The 25,718-nt window shown below is 40.6% G+C and overlaps 4 protein-coding genes across 5 annotated transcripts; 3 read left to right on the top strand and 1 right to left on the bottom strand.

The window, feature by feature from the left end:
* The first annotated feature begins 2,243 nt into the window (after positions 1-2,243).
* tp53 (tumor protein p53) lies at positions 2,244-8,589 on the top strand. 2 transcript variants are annotated; one of them, XM_075451832.1, is made up of 11 exons: positions 2,244-2,353; positions 3,242-3,348; positions 3,431-3,515; positions 3,665-3,841; positions 4,945-5,119; positions 5,223-5,335; positions 5,816-5,925; positions 6,093-6,217; positions 6,310-6,401; positions 6,479-6,549; positions 7,247-8,589. In XM_075451832.1, the coding sequence occupies exons 2-11, from the start codon at positions 3,278-3,280 to the stop codon at positions 7,338-7,340; spliced, it is 1,113 nt and encodes a 370-aa protein (XP_075307947.1). In that variant the 5' UTR covers positions 2,244-2,353; positions 3,242-3,277; the 3' UTR covers positions 7,341-8,589. The 2 variants fall into 2 exon arrangements, with proteins under 2 accessions (XP_075307947.1, XP_075307948.1); XM_075451833.1 differs by having other exon boundaries at positions 2,294-2,413.
* Positions 8,590-8,672: 83 nt separating this feature from the next.
* On the top strand, positions 8,673-15,294 carry LOC142369482 (receptor-type tyrosine-protein phosphatase H). The gene is made up of 12 exons (XM_075451831.1): positions 8,673-8,798; positions 8,894-8,979; positions 9,266-9,354; positions 9,972-10,575; positions 10,862-11,113; positions 12,346-12,594; positions 12,900-13,023; positions 13,169-13,314; positions 13,394-13,648; positions 14,020-14,280; positions 14,683-14,780; positions 14,907-15,294. The coding sequence occupies exons 2-12, from the start codon at positions 8,937-8,939 to the stop codon at positions 14,958-14,960; spliced, it is 2,175 nt and encodes a 724-aa protein (XP_075307946.1). The 5' UTR covers positions 8,673-8,798; positions 8,894-8,936; the 3' UTR covers positions 14,961-15,294.
* An 85-nt stretch (positions 15,295-15,379) lies between these two features.
* LOC142369485 (natural killer cells antigen CD94-like) lies at positions 15,380-20,840 on the top strand. The gene is made up of 6 exons (XM_075451834.1): positions 15,380-15,925; positions 17,505-17,606; positions 18,280-18,387; positions 18,508-18,668; positions 19,042-19,166; positions 20,298-20,840. Exons 1-6 carry the CDS (start codon positions 15,859-15,861, stop codon positions 20,413-20,415), a joined length of 681 nt encoding a protein of 226 aa, XP_075307949.1. The 5' UTR covers positions 15,380-15,858; the 3' UTR covers positions 20,416-20,840.
* LOC142368675 (butyrophilin subfamily 1 member A1) lies at positions 20,054-24,105 on the bottom strand. Its single transcript, XM_075450875.1, has 7 exons — positions 24,031-24,105; positions 23,246-23,377; positions 22,972-23,097; positions 22,703-22,831; positions 21,951-22,029; positions 21,652-21,678; positions 20,054-21,554 (listed from the first exon to the last, which is right to left on the bottom strand). The coding sequence occupies exons 1-7, from the start codon at positions 24,103-24,105 to the stop codon at positions 21,022-21,024; spliced, it is 1,101 nt and encodes a 366-aa protein (XP_075306990.1). The 3' UTR covers positions 20,054-21,021.
* Positions 24,106-25,718: the final 1,613 nt, after the last annotated feature.

The following is a 25,718-nucleotide window of genomic DNA, read 5'->3' as shown; positions in this document are numbered from 1 at the left end:
GAAGCTACAGAGCAGCTATCTGTGCACTGGAAAGTGACAGTAGAGGGGATCTCTGTGAGCTGAGAACTGATGCGAACGGCTCTTGACCAGCTGTCCACGTGTGACAGGTTGGGAATAAGAATGTGTCGGGAAATTAGTTTCAACAGCTGTGATCTATTTATTAACCACATGATTGTGTCAGTGAACAGAGTTCAGTGGTCTCATAAAAACAAGAATGAGAAATTCTGCCACCTTCCTGTGCCTCAGGTCATTTAAGATGGATGATTCTTTTTGGACGTCCATGATCCGCTTCGTTATCAGTGAACACTGTAAAGTTTAAACATGACGAGGATGGTTCTTTAAGGAACGACTAAATCTAACCAAGTGATGGGCACGTTCTGCAGATACTAGACTCCACCCAACTCTCAAGTAGCTTCATATTAACAGAGCGACACTGATCTTAACTTTCAGCAAGAAAATTAGCATATTTCCAAGACTCTTCATTGAAGTTGCACTGCAAAGAAAGAGGGAAGATGTTGATTTAATGCTTCAGATAGGATCTGTTCCTTAAATTACCTGCACTGGGAAGAGAGGAATAAAGGAAATCAGCTCAAATTTTTATGTTCAGTTCTTTAGTAATGGGATATTTTTATTAGAGGGTTGAATGGTTCTGAGAAAGCAAATAAAACCCCGAAACAATGCTGAGTCCAACAGTTTCCAGTCTGAAGCTTAAGTTTGGCAGCCACTGGGAGTGGCTTCTTGTTCCCACAGTAATGGCATACACACAATGAGAAAATATCACATTACACATTGCATTTTTTGAATTTCCCAAATTGGGGGATAAATAAAGTGTTTTTCTATTCTTCTATTCTATTGGATTAGGTCGATGTTATGCTGCAGCACTACAAGAATAAAATAATGGTCTGTTAAACCGCACTATTGTATTTATGTACAGTGACCCTCTGGAACAAGTCCAGAGACGGCTCACTGACTCCATCAGCGCATTCATTCAAAGGTCATACTGCCACAGTTGCCCGAAGTAGCACCAGGAACTGCCATGCACTCAAAGTGATGGACGAGAACCAACATGCACAGATGAATGTTTGGATGTAACTCTGGAGGACAGACACCGGCTCTGTTGCACAAATCATATGACACAGCTGCAGAGTTTTTCTGAGTTTTTCTGCAGTTCTGGGCTCCAAGGGTGCAGAAGTCGTCTCATCAGTGGAGAGGCGAAGTAAAGAGAGGCGGCATCATCCAGCCTGTTAGGATAGATTATGAAAAGATTTAAGAGGGCTGATGTGGGAAATCAGTCTATTTCAACTCAAACTCTGGTTTTAATCAAAGAAATTGTATAATCTTTAAAAAGTAACATGACCAGGAATGCATACCCCGACAGTCCTCGAGTGAAACGCTGACCTTGCTCACTTGAAGGCCCCTTTCAGAGCTGACCTCTGACCTAACTGGATAGCGAAAGAAGTGTGGCTTCACCCATCAGTCATGAACCGGTCAACTGCTGCTTTACCGGAAATACTGCTGGTGGGTCTTTTCAACTTACAACATGATAAAAACAAATGTGTCGCAAGAAGCACAAAAAAGCTATAGGTCTTATTTAGAAATGTTTTTATTCAAACAGTCTGCACACTTTAACATACAATAAGTGCTCAGAAAAAAAATCAAGAAGCATTTCTGTAATTAAAGCATAATTTGGTCATTATAAAACTGGATATATGTTTAAGTTCCAGGGGTACTTTGTTATCTGCTGACTTATCTTTTTATTTTTTTCATGACTCACCATATGTTGCTTTCAGGTGCTCATTTAGAAGTTGTTTTGTACATCATCAAACTGAATAATTGTCAAACCGGCATTATTTTCGCCAGTCAGTTTCACATTTGTTGCAACAGCCGTCGTCACTGAAGAAACCTTCTTTCTACTTAAATGTTTTAATTCCAAAAACTCAAACCATGAGAACTATATCGCGTAAACTCTATTAACACATAATATAGTTGTAATTCAGTCAAAAGTATAACAAAACACAAAAAAAAGAAAAATCGTGTTACCTGTTCTCGAAGGGATGAAACATTAAAATATGCTTGATACGCTGCAAAATTCCAATGACAAAAAAAAACCCAGTTAACTTTTGACTAAATCCAAAAGTTTTATAATCACCATTTTTCCCATAGTTCTAAATGCAGCAGTGTTGCGCGGCATTGCGTCACGACGGATTATCGCTTTATGATTGGACGGCGCATGCACATTTATCCCGCCCCTCCACCCTTTGGCTCTTCGGGAATCCCCGACAACGTGCTCAGCTTTAGCTCAAAATATTTTGGCTTCCTCGACGCTTTCAAATCGGCTGATCTGCAAATACTTGTGAGTCACTCTCTTGTACTGTCATAGTGGGACGTTTAACATAGCTGCTCGACCATTCACGTAAGTTAAGTTAAAGTAACATTTAAGCTGGCAACTTATTTTAACAACAAGTAAAGTTTTGCAGCAGTTTAGCTAGCCGCGGTGAGTCAGCCGATTCAACGTATCGCCAACGTTATTAGCTTGTTTAGCTAACGCGGAGCCCGCTTGCAAACACAAAACAGCTGAAGACTCTTTGTTGTGGTCGATGATTATTTGCCTGTAGAAACCCTTTGACAAAAAAATCTAAATGTCTTCATGGTAATATAGTTAATAAACAACTTGGCGAATAACTGACGTTAGTTTCATTCAATGATGTTTGGGCCTCCGGTTTGATAGAAAATGGACGATAGCTAACGTTGGCAAGTGGATTTGTTGTTGTTTATGTTGTGCTCTTTTGTGCTGTCTGAGGAGTTTAATTTAATACGTTATATAAATTATAGTAATACGCTTTTTATTTTAAATGGCATCTTAACAGGTATTTGAGCAGAACAGGGCTTTAGGCCTACTTAGTTTAAAGTAAATTCCTTTTTTGTAAACATAGTTTTTATGATTCAGTAAAAGTTAACTTGTAAATGTCAATAATAATTTACCACATGTTTTAAACGCGGGACTGATATTTGGTTACTTTATTTAAGTAAAGTTTTCACTTGTTACATTGGTTGTAAGGTTAAGCTTGCACACAAACATTTCAGCTTTAGACCATGTTTGGGGTTCTTTGAAGTTGTGGTAATATAACAAGAAAGTAGTGAAATTGCATCTCAAATGTGTTTGGCACAACTTGTTTGAAACTATAGAACTTTTGATGTAATCTGCTCGACAAAAGTCCTCACTTCCTGTTTATCTCCACAGCACTAAAGCGTGGCTCTTCCTGATTTTCTGAACGAAATGAAGGAAGAGGACAGATTTGAGAGTCTGCCACTGAGCCAGGATTCCTTTAGGGAGCTGTGGGAGAGCGTGTAAGTAAAGTTTCATACCACATAACAATTAAAAACATACAGAAAAGTTTCTTCAATTGGTCTCTGTTGTTTTTTTCTGCAGGGTGACTCCCTCCATCTCCTCCATCCCCACGTCCGATCAGCCGCATCCGGCACCATGGGTTGGAGACGGAAATATGTACTTACTGGTAAATATGCACGTCCATGCCTTAAACTGAAACTTTTCTCAAACTAAATTACAGCAATGTATTAAGAATTTCTAGTGGTTATTTCAGTCTAAACTTATGTTTATGTAATAATACTGGTAAACTTTTCCCTCTTCTGTGTTTTCTTGAAGGACCAGGAGTTAAATAGGTTCGACGAGGATCTTTTCGAGTTGCCCAGCGAGTCGGGGACCAAAGATGGCTTTAACCCCTCTGCCTCCACTGTGCCTGTTACCACAGACTATCCGGGAGATTGTGGATTTGAGCTCCGGTTTCAGCAGTCTGGCACAGCCAAGTCTGTCACATCCACAGTAAGTTGTTCTTCGCCTGCTCCGTAAAGTTATGGAATGAAAATTGTGTCGTTGTCTTCTGTTTCCTAAACAAGATTTGTTAATGTGACACAGAGGATAGTGGAGTGTTTCTCTACTAGGTTGTGCTTTGTCTGTTCTGAGCAATGTGATAAGAACTCTGCATACTACTCCAGGATTATTAGTTATTAATTGTATAGTTCAAACTGTTTTACATACTTTGCCTCAAAAGCTAAAACCTCAGTCTGACTGGCTGCAGATTATCCAGTAACTAACTATGATAAGAAGCAGAAGCGTGCCGCTTGAGCACTTCATCTGAAACAAGGGATTTCAACAGCTGCTTATAGCTGAGGGGTCTCTGAGTATAATTCTGTTCCATCTGTAATTTTGTTGTAAAATGTTGAAACTGATGATGCCTATTGTTTTTAATTTACAAACTTATCTACACAAAATTAAAGTTCTCCAATATAAAAATGAAAGTTTTTGATACCTGCAGTTATACAAAAAAATGTAAAGTATAAGATCTTTAATAATTACCATAAAATAATGGAAAATCTCACCTTGAAATTGCATTAAATGTCCGTTCTTTCGCATCTTGTGGTTCCATTCATGTAGCGTCTCATTCATTGTGACGATTTGGTAAATTTTAAAGCTTCAGAGTAAGTCACTTCATCAAAGAGCCAATGGCGTATATGATTCCACGGTGACTCATCCAGCGGTGCGCTGTGGTTGGCCAGTTCGGTTGAGCTTAGGGTGGTCTGCCCTGAAACGCCCGCCTCCGGCGACTGGTGCTCTGGTCTCTGGGAGAGGTGTAGAGTGGTTGTAAAGCACAGCTCTGACATGACGGGGCATGTTCTTGAGCAGACTTCCTTCAGAGCTCAGAGGGTTAAAAACGTGTTTTCTTTTTCTTTTTTTTTTAACAAAGAAAGCTGATACAATATTGCCTAACATTTAGTTTTATTCTTTGAAGTGATCAGTAGTTAAACTGTTAGATCAAAGTAATTATAGTGTGTGAGTGTTGCTTCTTTTTTTTTTTTTATCCCTTTTTATATTGCTGTAAGTGAGTTGATGCTAACATTTGTCTTTCTACCTGTGCTTTCTTTCAGTATTCAAAGCTTCTGAATAAGCTCTACTGCCAGCTTGCGAAGACCAGTCCGATAGAAATTCTGGTCACCAAGGAGCCTCCACAGGGTGCGTTTGTCAGGGCCACAGCAGTTTATAAAAAGACTGACCATGTGGGCGAAGTCGTGAGACGATGTCCCCATCACCAAAACGAGGACTGTAAGGAAATCTTTCTGAATTGCCTTGAAAGGGTTTAAATATTCGTGAATGGCATCAAACTGCAAGCGAAATAGTTCTGACGTGTCTTCTGTCCGTGTTTCAGCCACAGAGCATCGCAGCCATTTGATCAGGGTGGAGGGCAGCCAGCTTGCTCATTATTTTGAGGATGCCTTCACCAAGAGACAGAGTGTGACTGTTCCTTATGAGGCTCCACAGGTATGGCTGCCCCTAATGTGCCCGCGTCTTACATCACCGTGTTAATTTGCCCTGTTTTCTACATCTAATTGTTTTTTAAAGCATATAAGCGTTTGTCTTTTATCGTTTAAATCCGTAAAGGATTCAAGGATTCAAAGGTTTATTGTCATATGTGCAGTTAGAAACATGTTTCCCTCAGACAATGAATATTTTTTTCTTTGTTGCCCGCACTGGATGTCCAAATATATAATAATATAAGATAAAGATAAAATAAGCATGCAACAACAATATTCTAACAAGATTCTTCAATAAAATAGAAATAAAAATATAGAAATCTAGCCTGTGTACATAATGTGCAGTATTTGTGTGATTTAAAACATGGATCCTCGTATAACGGCACCACTGCTTAGAAACGCATGGCGTTCTTCTACAGTGGTAATTAAATTTAGTTTGCCGTATGAAGGTAATGACTTTAATCCATTATGCCTCCATCTGTTTCAGTTGGGCTCAGAGATGACCACCATCCTGCTGAGCTTCATGTGCAACAGCTCCTGCATGGGGGGCATGAACCGCAGGCCTATCCTCACCATCCTGACCCTTGAAACTCCAGAGTAAGTCGATGAGTTGTTTCTCATTTCTTAATCGGATATGAACAGTCCTGGTGTGGCCTTTGGCTGTGGAAAATTGGGGAAAAAGTCGTGTCATCGCTTGTGTTTGTGACGTTTTGTTTAAACTAAAAATCCTAATCGCCCTCACTCTTGTCCACTTGCTCCTCCAGGGGACTGGTTTTGGGCCGAAGGTGCTTTGAAGTCCGTGTCTGCGCGTGTCCGGGCAGAGACCGTAAAACTGAAGAGGAAAATAAGAACAAGATGCAGAACGGCGCCAAGCAAACCAAGAAACGAAGTGAGCTTATCCTAGTTTTACCTCCTGGGTTGGTTTCTGCTTGCCTTTGTTTTCTTTTTTTCCCCATCGCTGACTTTGCCTTTGTTTCTTAGAGAGCACCCCCGCGCCCGAAGCTTCTTCTGTGAAAAAGTCAAAGTCTGCCTCGAGCGCAGAAGAGGAGGACAGAGACGTGTTTCTTCTGCAGGTAAGTAAATGCATCTGCTGTCACACAACTGGACGCAGTCGCAGGACTTTCATGCTTAACTTTGATTTCTGCTGCAGGTACGAGGTCGTGAACGCTATGAGATGTTTAAGAGACTTAACGACGGCCTCGAGCTCTTGGAGAAGGAAGGGTATGGTGTCCTTAGTGGGGACTTTATTGATCGTTTCTTTAAGCATTCCATGAACTGACTCCCGGAGAGTGGAGGGGGACATTTAAGAAACGGTACAGATGAAGCAGCAAGTTGTAAATCTGTTATCTGTGTTGCTGTCCTCTAACGAGACACTAGAGGTTGCTGTGTGTTTTTGTTCAACCCGCAGCCGGCGGGTCGACTGTGAAAACGTGTCCTTTGCTCATTTAAGTTTGGACACAGTTACTCATTAACTTAGAATAAGTAGATTTGACTCGTACTGTTTGTATTAAATACATGTTGGTTATCAGTCTGCTTCCACATAATCCAGTTCACTGGTAGGTGACCAGAGTTCTGCAACCAGACTGAGAAGTTTGGGGATGTTTTTGTTATATGAACAAAGAAGACGTTGTCCATGCAGATCCCAGCATGATAGCCGGTGTGCAAACTAAAGACAAATTTTTTTTTTGGCGTGAAAAATGTTGATGAGGGGGAAATGGATTTTTAGAAATCGAGTACAGTGAAAGGTTCTCCGCCTTGATCTGAAACTTATGACCCTCACAGTCCAGGTTTTTTTTGTAAGTTTCTGTGCTTCTACAAATAAATCCTCAGTACTTCATGTTTTTGTTATGATCTCTTTACGTGTGTGTGTTAACTTGTTTTAGACTAAATGCGTTTTTATCCGACTTTCTTTCCCAAGCCGTAAAACCAAGACGTCCGTCAAGCCTGAAGTAGCTGTGCCGACCAACGGGAAGAGGCTGCTGCAGAGAGGAGAGAGGAGCGATAGCGACTGAGCATGAACGCAGACCTTTTCTTTTATCAAGCCATCTCGTCTCCTTCGTCTTTCGAATTTCTGTTGGACTCCAGTTCACCTCCTTCCTCATAAAACAATCCAATTACTGTACAACACAGGCTGTTTTCTGTATTTTTATCACTGTCTTTATGTCTAACATTGTGGAATGGATTATGCAAAAAGTAGGGCAGTTGAACACAAAACCGGCTGCCATCTGCTTCCATGGGCGGCTTTGAGGTGTTTACTTTTACAGTAAGGGTGCTGAAATTAGCAGGGATGGCTTTTTTTTTTTTTTTTTTTTTCTGTTCATGTTTGTTAGGTATTCAGGAAATGCAACTTAAAGGTTTATTTTTTTTCATATATTCTACAAAAACCTAACAAGTCACTGCCATTTATGTGGAAAAAGTCCAAATTGTTAAACTTGAAAAAGTGTTTACCTCCCTTTTAATGATGCTGTATTGACTGCACTGCAGCACATACAATCACAGGCTTTAATACCACATCAGGCTATTTTTATGACTTAGTGTCTGTTGATTGTGTCTGCTGTTTGAGCGTTGAATCAAAGATGTAAAAACTACCAACGTTAAGCCAAACTGAAGCACCGTATGGTATTACGTTATATTTTCCCCGTCACAAAGCTGTAAATAAACTAGAACTTTGTCATCGATCAGTAGAATCAGTGTAGCTTTAGTTTTTTTCAGGAATATGTTTGTGATATTTGATGTTTTATTTTTAAGGGGTTGGCAGGAACCTCCCCAAAAAATTATCCCTGTTGTTTTGTTTTTTTTTATTTACAACGCAGTGTACGTTTTAGATTAAAAGAAGAGCAAAAACCTGGCATTTAAATGGATTTGAAAGTAAAAAAAATCTAACTTTGCAACAATTCTTGAGACATTTTATGCTAAAATGTCTCAAGAATGCTATGAAAATATCAAATTTGGACTGAACTCATTACTGTGCACATGTTTGGTTGTGATTTTTGTTTCCAGTGAAATTTATTTATCAGCACTTCGGTTTTTTTGTGACCAATCACTGTCCATTTGACCACTTGTTTTTTACACTGCCACAACATGTCGAGGCATTTCTCTGTTTTCTTTCTGTACCTTTTTATATTCATGTGGGAACTTAGTTTTGTATAAGAGGTTTATGTTTCTATACTTTCTTTTGCATTTGATGGATTTGTTTTTGTACTAACTGTCTGTTTTTTGTTTTTTTTTCTTTTTATACATAAAGCTTCAATCCAAAATAAATGGATTCTGTCTCAATGAGTTCTTGTGTCCTGTTAACAAAAATAAGTGATTTGCATGTATGTTCTATGGATGCAAAACCACCGTGTATGGATGCTGGAGCTGAAGGGAGCCTTGACGTTATTCAAATTGGTTCGTTACCTTTGGTTTGGGGGTTGTGTGACTGCATTGTATGACAGTAGATCATTTCTTTGGAAGCATCTGAGCTCAGGGTGAGTAATAAGCCAGCAGCCATTTCAGCCTGCTGTTTTGAAGTTGGATGGATTTATGGTTACGCTGTTCACTTGTTTTTTTCCCATCAACACAGCTCCTGACTTCGGTGAGACGCTGCTCACAGGCGTGTCATCAACATGGGAAAACTATTGTTCCCGTGTGCCGTCTCCTTATTTTTGGGTGAGTCGTTCCATTCTCAGCATCTTCAGAAACCTATAGAAGGACAGGTTGCGAGTTATTGCTGTTATAGGTCATTTCTGGGATTTTTTTTTTTTCATTAAAAAGAGAAAAGCAACAAAACCCAAAAAGCAGTTTAAAGTGCCAGAGCATTATTAGAGTGATGAGCTGAAGGCACTCTGTAATGACGTCACATATGCCATCTTTATTTTTTTTTAAACGAGGATTTTAAATTTTTTTCAATTTTTAAACTTGTACAGTAAGACTTGTCTCTGGTTTTCCTCCTCAGCTGTGGTGCTGGTGCACACGGCTAAAGAGCGACAGTACTTCACAATGTCCGAAAAGCTCACCTGGGATGAGGCCAGGAACTACTGCCAGGTAAGAAGCAGCCATCAGATTAAATGTTTACTTTGTGTACACCAGTAATTAGAAAAATGACCTCTACCTTCAGCTGTGCTGGGGTTTTCTTTTTTATATATAAATCCTGCATCTGGCTGCTCTTCCACAACTTATGCTACACCAAGTCCATCAAATGAACTCCTCAGACAGCTATATTTCTGACTTAAATGTGATATGAGATGCTGTAAACTTTAAAAAGTGCCACAGTTAGCAGCATCACTTAGTTTTGTTCAAAGTTAGGATTTCCTGGACGATGATCCTCCTGAGTGTTCGACACTGACAGCTCACGTAAAGAGTTAATTCGGCAGAGATCTTAATAGTCTGTGTTAAACCTCGGGACAACCCAGTATTTCATGTTGACGAGTCGTGAGCTCACCAAACGCATGTGCATTGATCCCGTCAATTTGTTCGTGTGAGCTAATTTAACACCAAGATTAGGAGTCAGTAAATTCTACTGGAAAACTAAATTTGGCACCATCACAAAAATGATTAGAACTGCTCCCCGTGTTGTCCAAAATCCATCTTGTATCATTTGCAACTCTGGCTGTTTGGCTCAACTATGAAAGACATGACTGTGGTCTTTAATGTCCGGTCAGATCTGCTTCAAAGACCTGGTGACTCTGACTCCACAAAACATCCAGATCATCATCCAAAAGCTCAACTCTGACCACTGGATCGGTCTTCGGAAGAACTCGAACTCCACAAGCAACTCCACCAGTATGTCCTGGACCCGGTGGGCCGACGGCGATCCCCTCACCTTCCAGAACTGGTACCCTGGTTGGCCTGTGTTTAAATCCCCTCTTCCACAGATAGAGTGCTGCAGCTGCTCATGCACGTGCCCAGCAAAGATGACCACAGCTCAGACTCCCAGACGATTCTGGGACTCCACCACAGAGAACATGACAACAAATAGTTACTTGGAGAACATGACAACAAATAGTTACTTGGAGAACATGACAACAAATAGATACTTGGAGAACATGACAACATATAGGTATCTTAATGAAACCACGGATTCACCCTTGGTGACTACACCAGTGATGCCAGTGGAAGCAGCATGCGAGCGGTCACCCATGAAGCCACCGGTTGTCCTGGGGACTAATGAAAAGTACATTGAAGACTCCTGTGTGGCCATGCTCAGCTTCGGGCCTTGGGTTGAACGGAGCTGCTTGGAGCGTCTTGCTTTTATTTGTTACGAAGGTAAACAAACCACAAACCACATGCATTCCTTTAAATAGTCCAATATCAGACTTTTTTTTTTTTTTTTCAAATAAAGGGGAAAAAATTGGTACAAATTTCTTGTCAGAATTGATAATAATAAAAGGAGAATTCTCTGAAATAATCCACTCTGTTGTGTTCAGGAGTGAACATCTGAGGCACCTTACAAGTTGAACATTTAAAATGCTTCTTCAACACATGTTACTCTTCTTCTCAGTGAATTTACAAACCCCCCTTTTTTTTTTAATTTATTTTTTTTTATAAACAGATTCTTTCATCAGCCAGATCAATGTGACCGAGTTAACGTTGAAGAGCGCCAATGTGGAGTGGCAGCGTGGGCCTGATGGCCTCAGCCATTACCGCATAGAGGTCAAAGGCGAAGGCAGGGACCTGAAGAAGAATCTGACCGATTTGACCTTTCATCTGGGTAACCTCACCTCGGGCACCCTCTACTCAGTCCAGGTGTTTCCTGTGAAGTGTGGCAGAGACCTCAACCCGCAGAAAACCACTTTCTACACCGGTAAAGAGACCTGCTGTGTTCCAACCCATTAGAGGAGAAAGCGCAAAGAAAACTCGAGTAGTTTAACGACTTCATTTACGTGTAATTTGAAGACTTTCTTTCAGCTCACAAACTTCCAAAGCTGATATTTCAAGCAGGCTGGAAGTTTAATGTTCAATAATTCATGTTGAGATTTGATTTACAATATCTTAAACCTTAATGCATCATTTCTGTTTGTGTGTTCTGTGTCCATCACAAGTTGCCGTCTTGCTTTTTCTCAGCTTGGTGACCAGCGTATGTTCAGTGGGAGCAAAGCGAGTTATCACACTGTGCTGAAGACCGTCAGGTTCACAGTCCAGCTCAGTCTCTGCTCTTTATGCACAACTTTAAGCCCTGATACTATTAAAAAGAAAAGCAAACGGATGAATTATATAAGAATTCGCCTCTGACGCTGTTTTAATGAGGGGACAGATAAGTGTTTGTTTTCCGCAGTGACGTGGTGGACTGTTGGGAGTTGACTCACTTTTACAACCAGCCTGAAGTGGCCATGGGATGAACAGCAGTTTCTGTATTAGTAATGAGTCATTTTACAGCCTTGTGAAACTATCCCTGCAGAGGAGACTTTGGCACGTCGCAGGTCTGTTTATATTCAGATTCATTTGCACTTCTTTTAAACTTGGTAGAAGGCTTTAGAATCTGGACATCGTGCGAGAGAAGCTGCCCAATTCTGCCCGCAACAACCGCCTGCAGTGCAAAAACGAACAAACAAGATACGATAAACACATCAAGACATGCGGTACCACCAGGGAAGTGTAATCATAAAAAGTTACAGTAATGTAATCTCTTTAAATCTCTTTAAAGTTACAGTAATGTAATCTCTTTAAACGAAACTTGTCCATATAAACGCACCTACTTGACTATGATGCATATTCCAAGCTTTATGTTCCTCTCATGAACCAGTGAAATTCTCACTTTGTTTTCCGGTAAAGTTTTAGGAGTTGGTATCCTTCTGTCGCACAGGTGGTGAACGCCTTGGATGAAGATCCCTGATAGTTTATGTTCCATCCTCGCCTTTACTGTCCCCATCGTTTCATCCCTCCCAGCTTTAATGTGTGAACTCTTAATCCTGTTTGCAGGGTTCTGCGCAGTTTTCCAACATGTTCTGATTGATCAGTCATTTCCCTTTATGTGATGTGTTGTACAATGTGTGATGCTGCTCCACAGACAGATAAAACCACATCTCCTCTTTTCAGTGCCTGACAAAGTCAAAGATCTTAAAGTCATCGAAGTGACTGAAACTACGGTGTCCCTGGGCTGGGAGAAACCAAATGGAAACTGGGATTTCTACCGCGTTGAATACCCGGATCATCAGAAGGATGTAAAGACAGAGGGCATAAAGGTTGAACATTTGACACCTGGGGGCTGCTACACCTTCAGCATCGTCACTGGAGTCCAGCAGAAGTCCAACTGGAGCGAAGCATCGAGCATCGCAGCGTGTACCAGTGAGTTTACATCGCACAACACTTTACACAGAGAAGGACGAAACTGCTGAGTCACCGTGTTGTCCTACATAATGCACTCCTCCTCCTCTTTCATTCAACAGTTTAATCAGTTTTTTTAGTGCAGAAGCTGAACAGGAAGTACACTTTAATCAACACGAGTGAGCGAGTCTTCAGATCTTTACGCTTACAGGATCTAAAATTCAAATCGGCAAAGAGCGGCAGCTGACCCAGTTTCACTTTGAGTTGTTACCAGTAAACACACAGTGATGCTTTGTCTGTTTCCCTGCTTGTTTCCCCACTTTCAGAGCCTGGCAAAGTGTCCAATCTGACAGTATTTAGTTCTACCAATGACTCACTGCACCTGATCTGGAAAAAGCCTGAGGGAGACTTCACAGGCTTCATAGTGATGGCTTTGAACAGCAGTAATACGTATGTATTTGTGCTTAACCTGCAAAGATCATATTTTCATCATTGTTCTCGTGTTGGCACGGATCCACGGATGGCGTCGTTGACATCCAACATTTGTAGCCGCAGCAGTTTTAGTGCCGTGGTTAACGGTCTCTCTTCTTAACAGGGAATTGTTTAAAGGAAAGGTGAACAAAGATGAGTTTGAAAAGCTCGTACCGGGGCTGCCGAGCGGCAGCAAGATCAATCTTTTCGTGACGGCACTGGCCAACCACACCCTGGAGGGGGACAACGTGACCATCGTCGGCAGTACCGGTAACGCTAACTGATTTACAGAAAGCTTTGTCGCGCAATGTTTAATGTCACTAATCGGACTTTTTTCACTCCTTCACAGCTCCTGGACCGATTTCAAACCTGACTGTGCAGACAAGAAACGACTCCCTCACTGCCACCTGGAATCCTCCCGCGGGGGATAATTTTCAGTACCGGGTCGAGCTTTGGCTGGATCAAACACTTTTAAAAACAGAAAACCTAACAGAAACTAAGCAGACGTTTCATGAACTGACTTCTGGGTCCGAGTACACTGTGGTTGTGTTTACTTTCAACGGAAATTTAAAAAGCCCGGGAGTGAGCGAATCCAAGTTTACCCGTGAGTTGCTTTTATATTAGTAAAAGCACATCTGGGCAGTATAAATCCAGTACACAGAGACCAGATTTTACATGTATAATAGCGTTATAGATTTATCTTATATTAGTGTATGATTAGTCCCTGTGTATGCGTGGGTTCTCTCCGGGTACTCCGGCTTCCTCTCGTCCAATGACAGCTGGGATAGGCTCCAGGATTAAACGGCAATAGAAAATGGATGGATGGATGAATTGTATATAATTAGTTGGGAAAAAAACAGTATTTTAATTGATTATGATCAGAAATGATTACATTACATTTAATCTTTGGAATTCAAATAATCTGATAATAAGGCATTTACCTTGTCTATTTGTGTCTTGCTTCTATGATTTTAGTGCCATCTCCTCCTAACAACCTCAGAGCCTCCTCCGAAACAAACTCCATCACCTTGGAGTGGGATCACCCTCTTAAAGTAACAAAAGCTACCTACTCAGTCAAAATATCCTCTAGTTTTTGGAACCTGAAGTCTGAGGAAGTCGTTGATAAAACCAGCGTTAAGTTTGATAATTTGATGTCGGGAAGCAGCTATCAATTTGAAGTGCAAACAATGGCAGGAGGAAGGAATAGTACACCAGCAAAATACTACAATTCTACAGGTGAGAACGTCAGACCTAAAAACCGTCATAATTGGTGCAAATCTTTAAACGCTTTATAAGCCACAAACCTGAAAGTCCAATATTTCTATATTGATACATCGTAGATCTAACGACTCAAAACTATGAAATAACGTTTAGAGATTTATGTCGGGAACAAAAAGAGTTCAAGCAAACTTACTATGGTGACAGCTTTACACACTTCATAAATATCTTCACCAGCTTCATGCTGTTTAACTTAACGTGTGACACACAAGAAAAGCTTACTGGTGACAAAGCAAGCTCAGAACATGCTATTTTGCTCACAGCACATGGACTGTGTTTATTCCTCTACAAATGTTACCTCTGAATGAGTCTCTTTTAGCCTCTTGTTTACATATCTCACAGAATCTGTTTGTTCCACAGCTTCAGTCCCAATGGAAATCAGTCTTTCCATGATGTGCTCTACAGCGGACGCTGACGCCTGTGATCCCACAAACGCAAGGACATATGTAAATGAACAGGTAGGCCAGCCGACACACAGACTGGTGGATCCAGTTTGGACTCCCGCCAAAGCGGGCCGAACGTGTTGTAGTTGTTTTCCAGAAGAACGTCTGGTTTCAAAGTGAACCTTTTGTGTTTTGTTGCAGTTGAAGGAGTTTTTCACCAACCTGCTGGGGAAAGAGGTGTTTTGGAAACTCTAAGAATGAAAGTACAAAGGATGCAAAAAGTCTCAGAACTGTGTTGTTGAACCTTCATTTAACATGGCAATGTTCTGCGTTAGCCTTTGGTCAACTGCTGAAGAGAGAAAGAAACTGCACAAAGTTGCTGTTTTATGATCATAGGAAAAACATTCTGAGGCTATAATTCATGGAAATGTACTCTGATGTTTGCATGTTAAAAAAAAAAAAACCATTTGCATGTTTTATTTGTTTGCTGCATTCTTTTTAATGTAATGTTTTGCAGTTGTTTCGTTTCCCGGGGTTCTGCACACTTCTATTTCTATACAGGTTGAAAAATAAAAGTACTGAATTGATATTCAGCTTCACTTTTAATTTGCCTTGAATTGAAATGTCTGTTAAACTTGAAGTGTAAGTTAAAGGAGAGGAGTTCCTGCTTTGCTCATGGTTAGTTCCCATCCTCACCACCAGATGAACGGGACGGGTTTCTAACCTGGACTAAGTCTGGGTCATCCTCTCTAAAAGCATCACAACTGCACCTTCTAAGCATCTAAATGGGACGATATTTCTGATCCTATGGTGTTAACATAATTATCTGTGCAAAATGATGCAGACATGCACGTTTTCACGTTTCCATATACTTTAAATAAAATTGAAAAAAACTGCCACTCTGGCCTGGCTTACAATGAGAAATTAATTATAGAAAGATCGTGTCCGCTACTAAAAACAAGAAGTTCTGCTTGAGCTGCCTGTAGGCGCATGTAACGCCTTCGGTACGACACTTCAAGGTCCGAGATGGCGCAGTTATTAATAAGCATCTTTACACCTTGCCAACTTCCTTTAAAATGTGAATGTTTTTTGAGTGTGTAGATTTTGTTCAGCTAAATGTCTGAAAAGGAGAAGCAGCAAAGGTTCAAAACGCATGACAAGTGGCAGCATGGATGCTTCACCGAGACGCAGAGAAGACGACGGGAGGGACAAACCTGCAGGTTAGTTTATTCCCTTTGCCGAGTGTCTACAGGAGTTGTTTTAAACGGTCCTGAGAGATTTAAGACTGTTACTCTGGAAGTAGAATAAAACAAAATGCCATCTGATATTAAAGAGTCACATAGTCGCACAGCTGAACTTATCAGTGCTCTGTACACTCTAACTAATACATGTTAGCTGTTGCAGTAAAAACCAGGCAAAGCTTCAGTTCTCCTGGTTTCAAAGTCCAGATTCAGTTTTAATTACCTCTGATTTCCTTTTTTTTTTTTTTATCTCTGCGACAGAAGTCTGAAGATTAAATTGTGTTCAGTTTTGTGCAAATGTCTTAAGCCACTTCTTACTCCTCATTTTTTCATACTCTGCTTCCAAACAGTCAGCATTTCTTGTAATCTTTAAGTGGTTTTGAGCTGGAGTTCTCCAGGCTTTCTGAAGGTCTTTCAAACATTTTCAATTTCTTTAATACCTTTTCAGTCCAGTCATTGAACTTGGCAATTTTCAGGTTAATTTGTTTTTTGTTTGTGAAGCACCCCTGACCTATGAATCGTTCAAGCAGAAAGGCACATAACTCAAAGGATGAACTGGAGTGTCTACAAATAACAGACAATTTGGCAAAGAACCGGTTGGAAAGTGCATCTTCAGGCAGCCGGTTACAGAGACGCATCATTTGTTCCCATTTCTTTCAGTGTATCTACAAAAAGCTAACGATAACTTGGCATATTGCAGCATGGTGTGCAGTGGGTGTCCTGAAAGATTTGGAAGAAGCTGAACAAGTAGAGAACAAAAGAAGTGGCAGGCTTAAAAAAAATAACACTATTTACAGCATATGAACAGTGATGTCCTTAAGAAATGGAGAAAAATTAGCAGAGACCTGAGAGATGCATCTGGACCTTCAACTGATCCATCAGAAATGGGCTCCATGGAAGGGTGGCTGTCAAGAAGCCGTTCTTAAGGAAGGGAAACAGGGAGAAAAGGCTGAGCTGTGCCAAAGGACACAAGAAGTGGGCTGAAAATCAGTGGCAGCAGGTCTGATGGAGGGATGAATCCTCCCCAGAGCCCGGAGCTCAACATTACTGAAGCAGTGTGGGATCATGTTGGCAGAGAACGGAACAAAAGGCAGCCCACATCCAAAGAAGAGCTTTGGGATGTCCTTCAAGAAGCCTGGAGAACTATTCCTGAAGACTCCTTAAAGAAAGGACAGAAAACTTGTCTAAGAGTATAACTCTGTTCATGCCTTATATGCTATATTTACTGTATGTATGTACGTGTTTAATTAAACCTCAGCACTTATTTCCTCTTTTCTTGGCTACATATAAGGAAATGAGGAGTTGTGCAAGACTTTTGCACAGTACTATATGTGTAAATAGTCCACACATGAATGAGGTTTTCAATTTATGCAATTTTTCACATCATTTTAATGGCTTTTACTGACGTGTGAAGTTTGAATAAACCACCAAAGGTCATGTTAGGACTTACACCTTATACACCTTAGCCTCTAAACAGAAATAAACCATATTTTGTTAACAGAATTTTATAATTTACAAAATGTTTGAGCCACTTAAATTTAGAATTGTACCTTTACAGATGCTGGATGCTGCCAAACCTGGCATGTGACAGCTGGATTGGCTTTTGCTACAACAACAATAGCATTAGTCGCAGGTCTCATTTTGGGCTACGTTTTACTTGGTGAGTAGAAGTTTATTTGTTTAAATATGTATGCCTGCAAATGATTCATTTGACAGATTATGGGTTGTTATGAGTAATATGTAGACAAAAGAGAGTGCAATGCTTAGCAAGTCATTTAAACTCGGGGCGTTAGCTTACTTGGTATTCCATGTCATGAACATGTTTCAATAAAGTTGAGAAAACAAGAGCCTGGAAGATGTTTATGAAAATATTTTTTCACAAAAAGTTTTTAAAGTTAAAATTGAGCTTGATGAGCTACAATGATAATAAAGTTGCAGACCCTCACATGCTTTTATCAATCAATAATATAAATAAATACATTTTAAAAAGCCCATGCACCACCTAAATTTTCATTTAAATCTCAAATTTATGCATAGAACAAACTGTACGAGAAGATAAAACCATCCAAGAAGCCACACAGGGTGCAATGTGCCTCTCAAAAGCTGTGTCAGTGCTGTGGTAGAGGATGAAGAGGGCTGTAGCGTAGCAATAATGAGCGCCTCAGGACATCTTGCACCTGACCAGGTTTACACGCCAGATGCCACTGCACAGAAACGGAGCATCCCAGACAGATGCTGAGATGAGTTTACAGAATGTTGTGAAGGAGGCTGGTAAAATGTCTTTGTCAAATGTCTTTTGCAAATAAAATTGTACTCAAAAATGAATTTTTCAGTGACATGGAGTGAAGTGGATCCGACTTATAACACATCGCTGGAGCAACTGCAGCAGTGCCAGAGAGAGCGCCGGGACTTGAACGAGATGCTGCAAACTGTCACCAAAGGTAAGATATGCATCTCATTTTATGGTCCGAACGCACGAGAAAACATTGGGGTCATTTCTGCAAAACGGGTGTTTTTGTACCCTTGTACTTAGATCAGTCCTCCTGTCTTTCTGTGTGGAGACTCCAGGTGCAGATTGTGTCCCGACGGCTGGCTGTACTGGAGGAGTCACTGCTACTTCTTCTCATTCGAGCGGCAAGAAAATCGTCAGTGGAACGAGAGCGCTGAGTTCTGCCAGCAGCACAACAGCAGCCTGGCTGTGATCACAGACTCTGCAGAGATGGTAACTGCACTGTGTGTCTATTCTTCTACACAGAGAAGTAAACTCCTCCTAAATCAGGCCAAGAGGGGAAGTGACCCCAGAGACAGCAGAGCAAAATGAGCAAGGGTTCGACTGGGAATAATCAGTTTAAACATCACACCTATTAACAATCGGTGCCTCCAAAAAGTCATCTAACTTTTCTCAGGTTGATCTTGTATAAATTGGAATTACGTCGGCTTTTTAAGCCAAATTTCTCAAAACAAAACTTTGTCTCTTGCGTGTCTGTAATCTGTTGGAAACTCTCAAGCAATAGATTTATGTTACATCAGATAACATCAGACAAACGTCCGCTTGAAATGAGAGTAATGTTCTGCAAATGTTGCATCAACTGCAGGATTTTCTTCAAGAAGAGATGAGCAAGTCCTCCACCTTTCCTTTCCTGTGGGTGGGGCTGACAGACAGCCAAGAGGAGGGACGGTGGCTGTGGTGGGATGGGACGGATGTCCAGCACTACATGCCGTAAGTCCTATGTGCAGGTTGAAAACACTTTGAGAGCAGAAATGTACATGTGAATCCATCTGGGACATATCTGATGGATTTTATGTGTGTCAAACTGTGTTCTAGATGCAATTATGTGTCTTTGTAACAGGCTGCAAATACAGTAACAAAATAGTACAAGAACTAGGCTGAATAATGAGTGAAAAAAGGAGCCAATGCCCAAAGACAAACTTTGCGAGACCTTCAGAAAGCCTGGAGAACTGTTACTTTGGACCCCTGTGAAAGATTAGAAGAAAGTCTGGCTGTTTGGAAGCAAAATATCAAGAATTGAGGAAAAGCTCAAAACTTTTGTACCATACTGTAAACGTATATATAAAAAAGAAGAGTTAATTTAACTCCAAGAGAAACAAATTATGAACAAACACAAAAAAATGTATCTAATTACTTAATTATTTCACCTTTCAGCAAGTTTCTGCAAACAGAATGATGTGATTTAAGGAAAAGACAGAACTATTGCATTCAAAGCCATTTAGTGCTGAAAAGTCCTCTTTTCGTATTGATCATTGATCATATAAAACATGTCCAAAACAAGGGTTGGAAAATTCTCTGCAGAGTAAACACAACAAACAGGAATGGTGAAAGCGTCATTTTGGATACACGGTGGCTGCATATCGGATAGATTTGGAGAATCAAGGGGGCGCCGATAAAATAAAATGACATTAAAATCCCTGACGACAGCTTCCAGATGTTTTTACGGACGGCATCGTGACAGAACTGATGTGATATTCTGTTTTCAGGCCAAAGCATTTCAACATGTAGCTCACACACTGCACAATATATTAGTGTTTAACTCTGTTAAATATGCACGAAACACGAACCCGAGACTGATTTAATTTAGTTTGCTTTTATTGTAACATTACATCACATATACAGCACGTACGCTGACACACACAGTTGAACAACTTTTTACATTATTCCATCACTTTGAATACACAAACAGAAATTAACCAACATACAATTAACAGTCGTTTGTGTGTGTGTGTGTGTGTGTGTGTGTGTGTGTGTGTGTGTGTGTGTGTGTGTGTGTGTGTGTGTGTGTGTGTGTGTGTGTGTGTGTGTGTGTGTGTGTGTGTGTGTGTGTGTGTTTTAAAGGGTATCTGTGCACTGGGACACAGACTACAGGGACTGTGCAGACCTGAGGGGAGACAGGAGTCTGTTTGCAGCTGAATGTGAAGCCTACGGACCCTGGGCCTGTAAAAGAGAATCCTGACGGGCACCGCAAACATCCTCCCACTCCCACTGTACAATGTGCTCTAAAATGACCAAAATATACACAGTTTCACGTATTAATTAAAGCTGCAATGTGTGACGCAAAGTTGTCGATATTCTTGAAAGATAAAATGTTAAAAGAGATCTGTTCGTTGGAGCATTCAGTGTCTGTAAAGACCTTTCCAGAGTGTGAAATGTTGCAGACTTTCAATCAAAAGTTTATAATGCGCAGTATAAAGTGCATGCACGTATGAGGACGCAGAGCATTTTTTAATGTCTTCAGTTTGTGTTTTTCATTGTCTTCCAAAGACATGTATATATATTTAGAGTGCTATGATTGGTTGATCTATTGATCTATTAAAGCTATTAGCAATACCATTAGCACTTTGATACTGTTCAGTCCTCAAACAAGGTTTTAACTGAGACACTGAGGGTAATAAGTAAGTAACATTTAGGGAATTTGAGTTGTCTGATGACTTTTCAGGAAATCTTCCTTTTCAGCTCTCTGCAAATTTTGCTTGAGGTCAAATAATTTTGACTTAATTTTCCTTTTAAGTAAAGCTGAATTCTCCCGAGGACCCAATAAGCATTTACACGCTCATCTCTGTCAGTCTGGAGAGATTTCGTCCGGGTGGATGATTGTCATGAGTGTGCGACCGTCCATGGGAGCGAACAGAGGGTACAGCTTCCCTCTAAAGCTTCCGGTGAAGGTGTAGATGTGAGTTTTGGTTTCTGCGTTGTAGAAGGAGATCTGGCCTTCCTCGTAGTCTAAGTAGATCCCAATGCGACGAGGCACAAGGCTGATGGGCAGCTCTGTCTCCGGCTTGCTGCAGGCGTAGAAATTATGTGTGCTTCGCCACAGGGTCCAGTAGCCGTCCTTCGGGGTCATGGGGAAGCGGCCCTGTCGCTTGGAATCAGCGGTGGTCAGTCCAATGCGCCAGTAGCCGTTGTTGGCTATGTTCACCTCCCAGTAGTGGCGACCACTGTTGTACCCCTCCCAGCCCAGCACACAGGGCCAGCTGTCGAAGCGCTGGGAGCTGTCAGGCACGTCGGACTCTGAGATGCCCTCCTGAACCCGGCGCTGGTCGTCTGAAAGCTGAAGCCACGGGTAGTTCGTCATGGGGTCGAGAGTCACATCAGCTACCAGGAAAAAGAGAGGAAATATTTTGTTATGACTGAAACGTCCAATGGGTTTGTTATGTGGCTGAAGTCAGGATAAAGTGTAGGTTTATTTTACCTGCCGCACTGCAAATCCAACTCCAAACTGAAAACAGAGACACAGAATTTATCAGACTTGAAGTTGATCAACAAACCAGAAGCTACCTCTGGGTTGGATTATATTAGGTTTTCTAATTTCAATCTTTCACAGTATTCTTCTGGAAGTTCTTCAAAGAACGGCACACAATTCAAACACCTGTGATTATGGTTTTCACGATCAGATTGCCTTAAAGAAGGGAATCACAGGCATTGAAACACTGAAATCCCTTTTCCTCAGTCTGCAGTGAAAGCATTTTTCCTTTTGATTCATGTGCACACCTGAGTTGGGGATGTATCTTGGAATTCCTGCTTTCCAGGTCCTTTGCTTTGCCAATAACCACAACCGTGGAACCATCGTCTGTAAAGGAAGAAATGTGAAAATTAAAACAATAATGACTTAAACTATCACCACAAAGGCTGGAACTGTGTGAAACCTACAAGAAAACTCAAGTTTCCACGCTGTTTGTGTATGATTTTCATTAGATTTTGATTTCCAAACACAAGCCTTGTTGCAGAATATCTGGTCGGTTTAAAATGAACTATTCAGGCTTTTAGTCCAGGCAACAACGGCAAAAATATTCCCTCAAATGTCCAGCTTTGTCACGTAAAACACAAGATCATCAGCATTAATCAGCAGAATCTTCCGTGTCGGTTATCAAAGACACTTGAGGGTTATCAGTGCAGAGGCAAATTAGGATCACATAAAATGAATCTCAAAGTTCATTTTAAGATGTGACACATGCATGCAAATCACCAGGTTCGGTCAAATTCCATGTTGCATAAAACTGTCTCAGCTACATGGGGTCAAATTTAATAACTGCTTTGCTCTGGTTCTTTCAACTTTTTCACACAATTTTAGGGTTACAAAAATATCTTTTAATTTTCTCTATTTATAGATTTGTATCTGTAAATATGAATACATAGACAAAGGACCGAAATATGTCTATCTTAACATACATTTTCTGTCCTTTTTCTCAGACAGTTCCCCACGTTTTTTCGATAACAGCCTTGGAAATGTGTGCGTTTCTCACCGTGCTCTCCTCTTTGAGCAGAGACCAGGTGATGAACTCCAGCAGCGGCAGCATCTTGACCAGCCGTTTTTTCTTCAGGCCCAGCAGACGCAGCACTTTACCGAGCTCGTCACTTGGCACGCCGCAGCTCTGCAAACACAAATACTCATTTCAGCTGCAGTATGTGGCTCTATTTTTCCAATACAACTCTAACTTTGACTGGATTTTTTGTTGGCTGCCTTGAGCATTTTTTTTGGGCCTTTAGTTAATTTACTTGTATGACTCCTCACCTCAGTCGCCTTGTGCAGCTCTTTTGCCCACTCCATGATCCTCAGTTGTGCCTTTTCTGTGGCATCCTTGTCTTCTTTCGTTTCATGTTGTTGATTCTCGGAGGCCCAGGGGGTGTCTTTCAGGAACTAAGGACACAAAATCAGTGAGAAAATCTATGAATTTAGCTATTTTGTCTACTGTATGACACAATTGATTCCTTTTTTCTATATGTGGAGCTGTTGTATGACCAACTGTCCCCATTTTTGATACATATCAGCCCGTGTGAGTCCTGACCTTGTCAACATGGCGGAGTTCATCAGCCCACTCCAGGATGAGTTTCCTGCTCTCCTCGAGACTGCGTTCAGTACGGCTGTCTGAACTCCGCTTCTCTTTCTCAGCCGCACCTTTCCTTGAGGCTCTTCCTGCCTGTTAAAACACGAGATTCAACCATGTTCGTGACTCAAAAAGAAAAGTAACAGCTTTTTCACATCATTATCTGTTTGCAGATGTCAAAAGATTAAAACTGTGATGAATTCACAAAATGTCAGCGTCCATTCTACATGATATGTCTGTAGTTTGAGGTGCAGGGTTGAGGGTCACATAACCGAGCTATAAAAGTTTCCATAAACACTAAGCTCGTCATGCAGTTCCAACATTAACAAGCAATTATTTCCCATAGCAAAGCTTATTCAAACAGTGCTGCCATAAATCTGGTTCACCCTGAACCCTGTTCTGGCATTTTATTTTTAAGAGAAGTAGGCAAACTGCTTGAAAATCAGCGGAAATTTCCACATGTTGACCCATAGACTTATAATGCTTGCACTGTTTCAGCTGGGAACAATGGAGACTGTTTTAAGCCATGAATGTGTTTTGTTCTACTCAGAGGTGAAGAAATGTGTCTGTCCAAGTGATTTTTATCCAAACATTCAGAGTAAACTAAATGTTACTGTTGAAGTACTTTCAATATCAGTACTTCCTTATCTTGTCCCTTCTTTCTAACACCAACCGAGGCACTTTTCTGCATCTTTCTCTCTGAATTTACACTAAAAGCCTCAGGACAGCTCCCTCTCCCGTCCTACCTTGCACACTTGGTCCACCTGCTCCTTCCAGTGCTGGATGAACTGCACACACTCCTGCAGGCTGCGGAGGTCCATCAGGCTGCTGTGACGACGATGTTCCTATAAGAAAAGACACACACTTGCTCACTCATCACACACTGGATGACGGAGGACAAACGTATGGGTTTAAGCCTGCGGCTTACCTGTGAGCGTTTTGTGAGGCTGTTGGAGCTGGCGGGTATGCTGGGAGCCGAGCTGTGAATCTGGATGCTCTCATCAGGCAGCGTCCAGCGAACAGCACCGATGGAGCTGCTCTGGGTTTTGCTGCCATCCTCCGTATTCAGCAGTATCCTCACCCCTGCAGGGGGGGTTAAGGAGGGTGTCAGTTAATATCATCTTCATGTAACTGGCCAACAGAGACATGTTATTGTCTTGTAATAAACTAGAAACGCTCATTTTAATGCATTTGAATGAACGTTAATTCCATGATGTCCCACATAATTTTTCTCACAGCGTCCAAAGTTGTTCTTCATTCAAAATGAAAACAAAAGTGGCATAAATGTTTTTTAAAAACTCACTTTTGGTAGACTTAGGTTTCTTCTCCATGATGACTTCTTCACAAATCACTGCAGAGAAAATAAATCAAATGAGGAAAAAGATTAAGTTTGCTGTGTGATTGTTGAAGTCCTAAATGTATCAAAACTGCAATTTAGACATACTGAATTAGAATAAAATTAGGGAATTTAAAAAAGGAAAATCATTTTTATACATGTTAAATGTATATAATGTACTTTATGATCATATATATATATATATATGTATATGTATATATATATATATATATAGTTAAGTGACAGAAAGCATTTTAACTTTATCTATAAAAGTTCTGTTCAGAAACACTGACTGTGTTGTCTAAACTCTCTCTGTAGACATATCTTTATATATACAGTACTAAAAAAATGAAAAATACCTCCAAAGGGATTCCCTTTGGGACAAACAAAGTATTCAAATTTTTTATATATATGTGTATGTAAAAATATTTGCATATATATCACAAAAATATAGAATAGACCAATAATAAATAATAATAAAAGAGAAATAATGAAAATAACTGATGATAAGAGAAAAAAAGCAAGTAGAAAAAATGATAAATGCTGATATTATCAACAGATTTCAAGTAGCATAGTTTATAATATACAACCTATAAGTTCATTACCTCTCGTGTGACGGAGCGATGGTGCAGCTCTGCTGGTGTAGAGAACTGGACAGCCAGCCCTGTCTGTTCAATGCTTTTATTTCCTCATGAACCTCCTTGAACTTTGGACCCTTTTATGGCACCTGATGGCGAGGGAAACTCTTTCCTGGCAGCGAGGGCAGGGAGGCGAGATTTTTTACAACCGCAATAAGCGTGGTTATCAGGGCGAGTGACGCACAAACTCTGATTTTGACCCGAAGTTACTGTAAACTGTTAATACAACGGCAGAGTTTCCGTTTGCAGCTTATATAATGAACTGATATTTACATTGAACTTTACAAAATATATATGACTTGAGTTGTGGACGCACTAAAGTTTACAATAAAACAGTCTTTAAACAATATTTAAACAATATTTAAATATATATATAAATATTTAAATGCACCAAAGCATTTGGCTAAATGTGAAGGATTCTGCTCAGATCTGGTTCTGAATGAGTGGCAATGAATGAATG

The sequence above is a fragment of the Odontesthes bonariensis genome, chromosome 19 (genome assembly GCF_027942865.1).
Source record: "Odontesthes bonariensis isolate fOdoBon6 chromosome 19, fOdoBon6.hap1, whole genome shotgun sequence".
Lineage (NCBI taxonomy): Eukaryota > Metazoa > Chordata > Actinopteri > Atheriniformes > Atherinopsidae > Odontesthes > Odontesthes bonariensis.
Note: the sequence above shows the minus strand (reverse complement) of the source record. Positions and strands in the feature narration are given on the sequence as shown.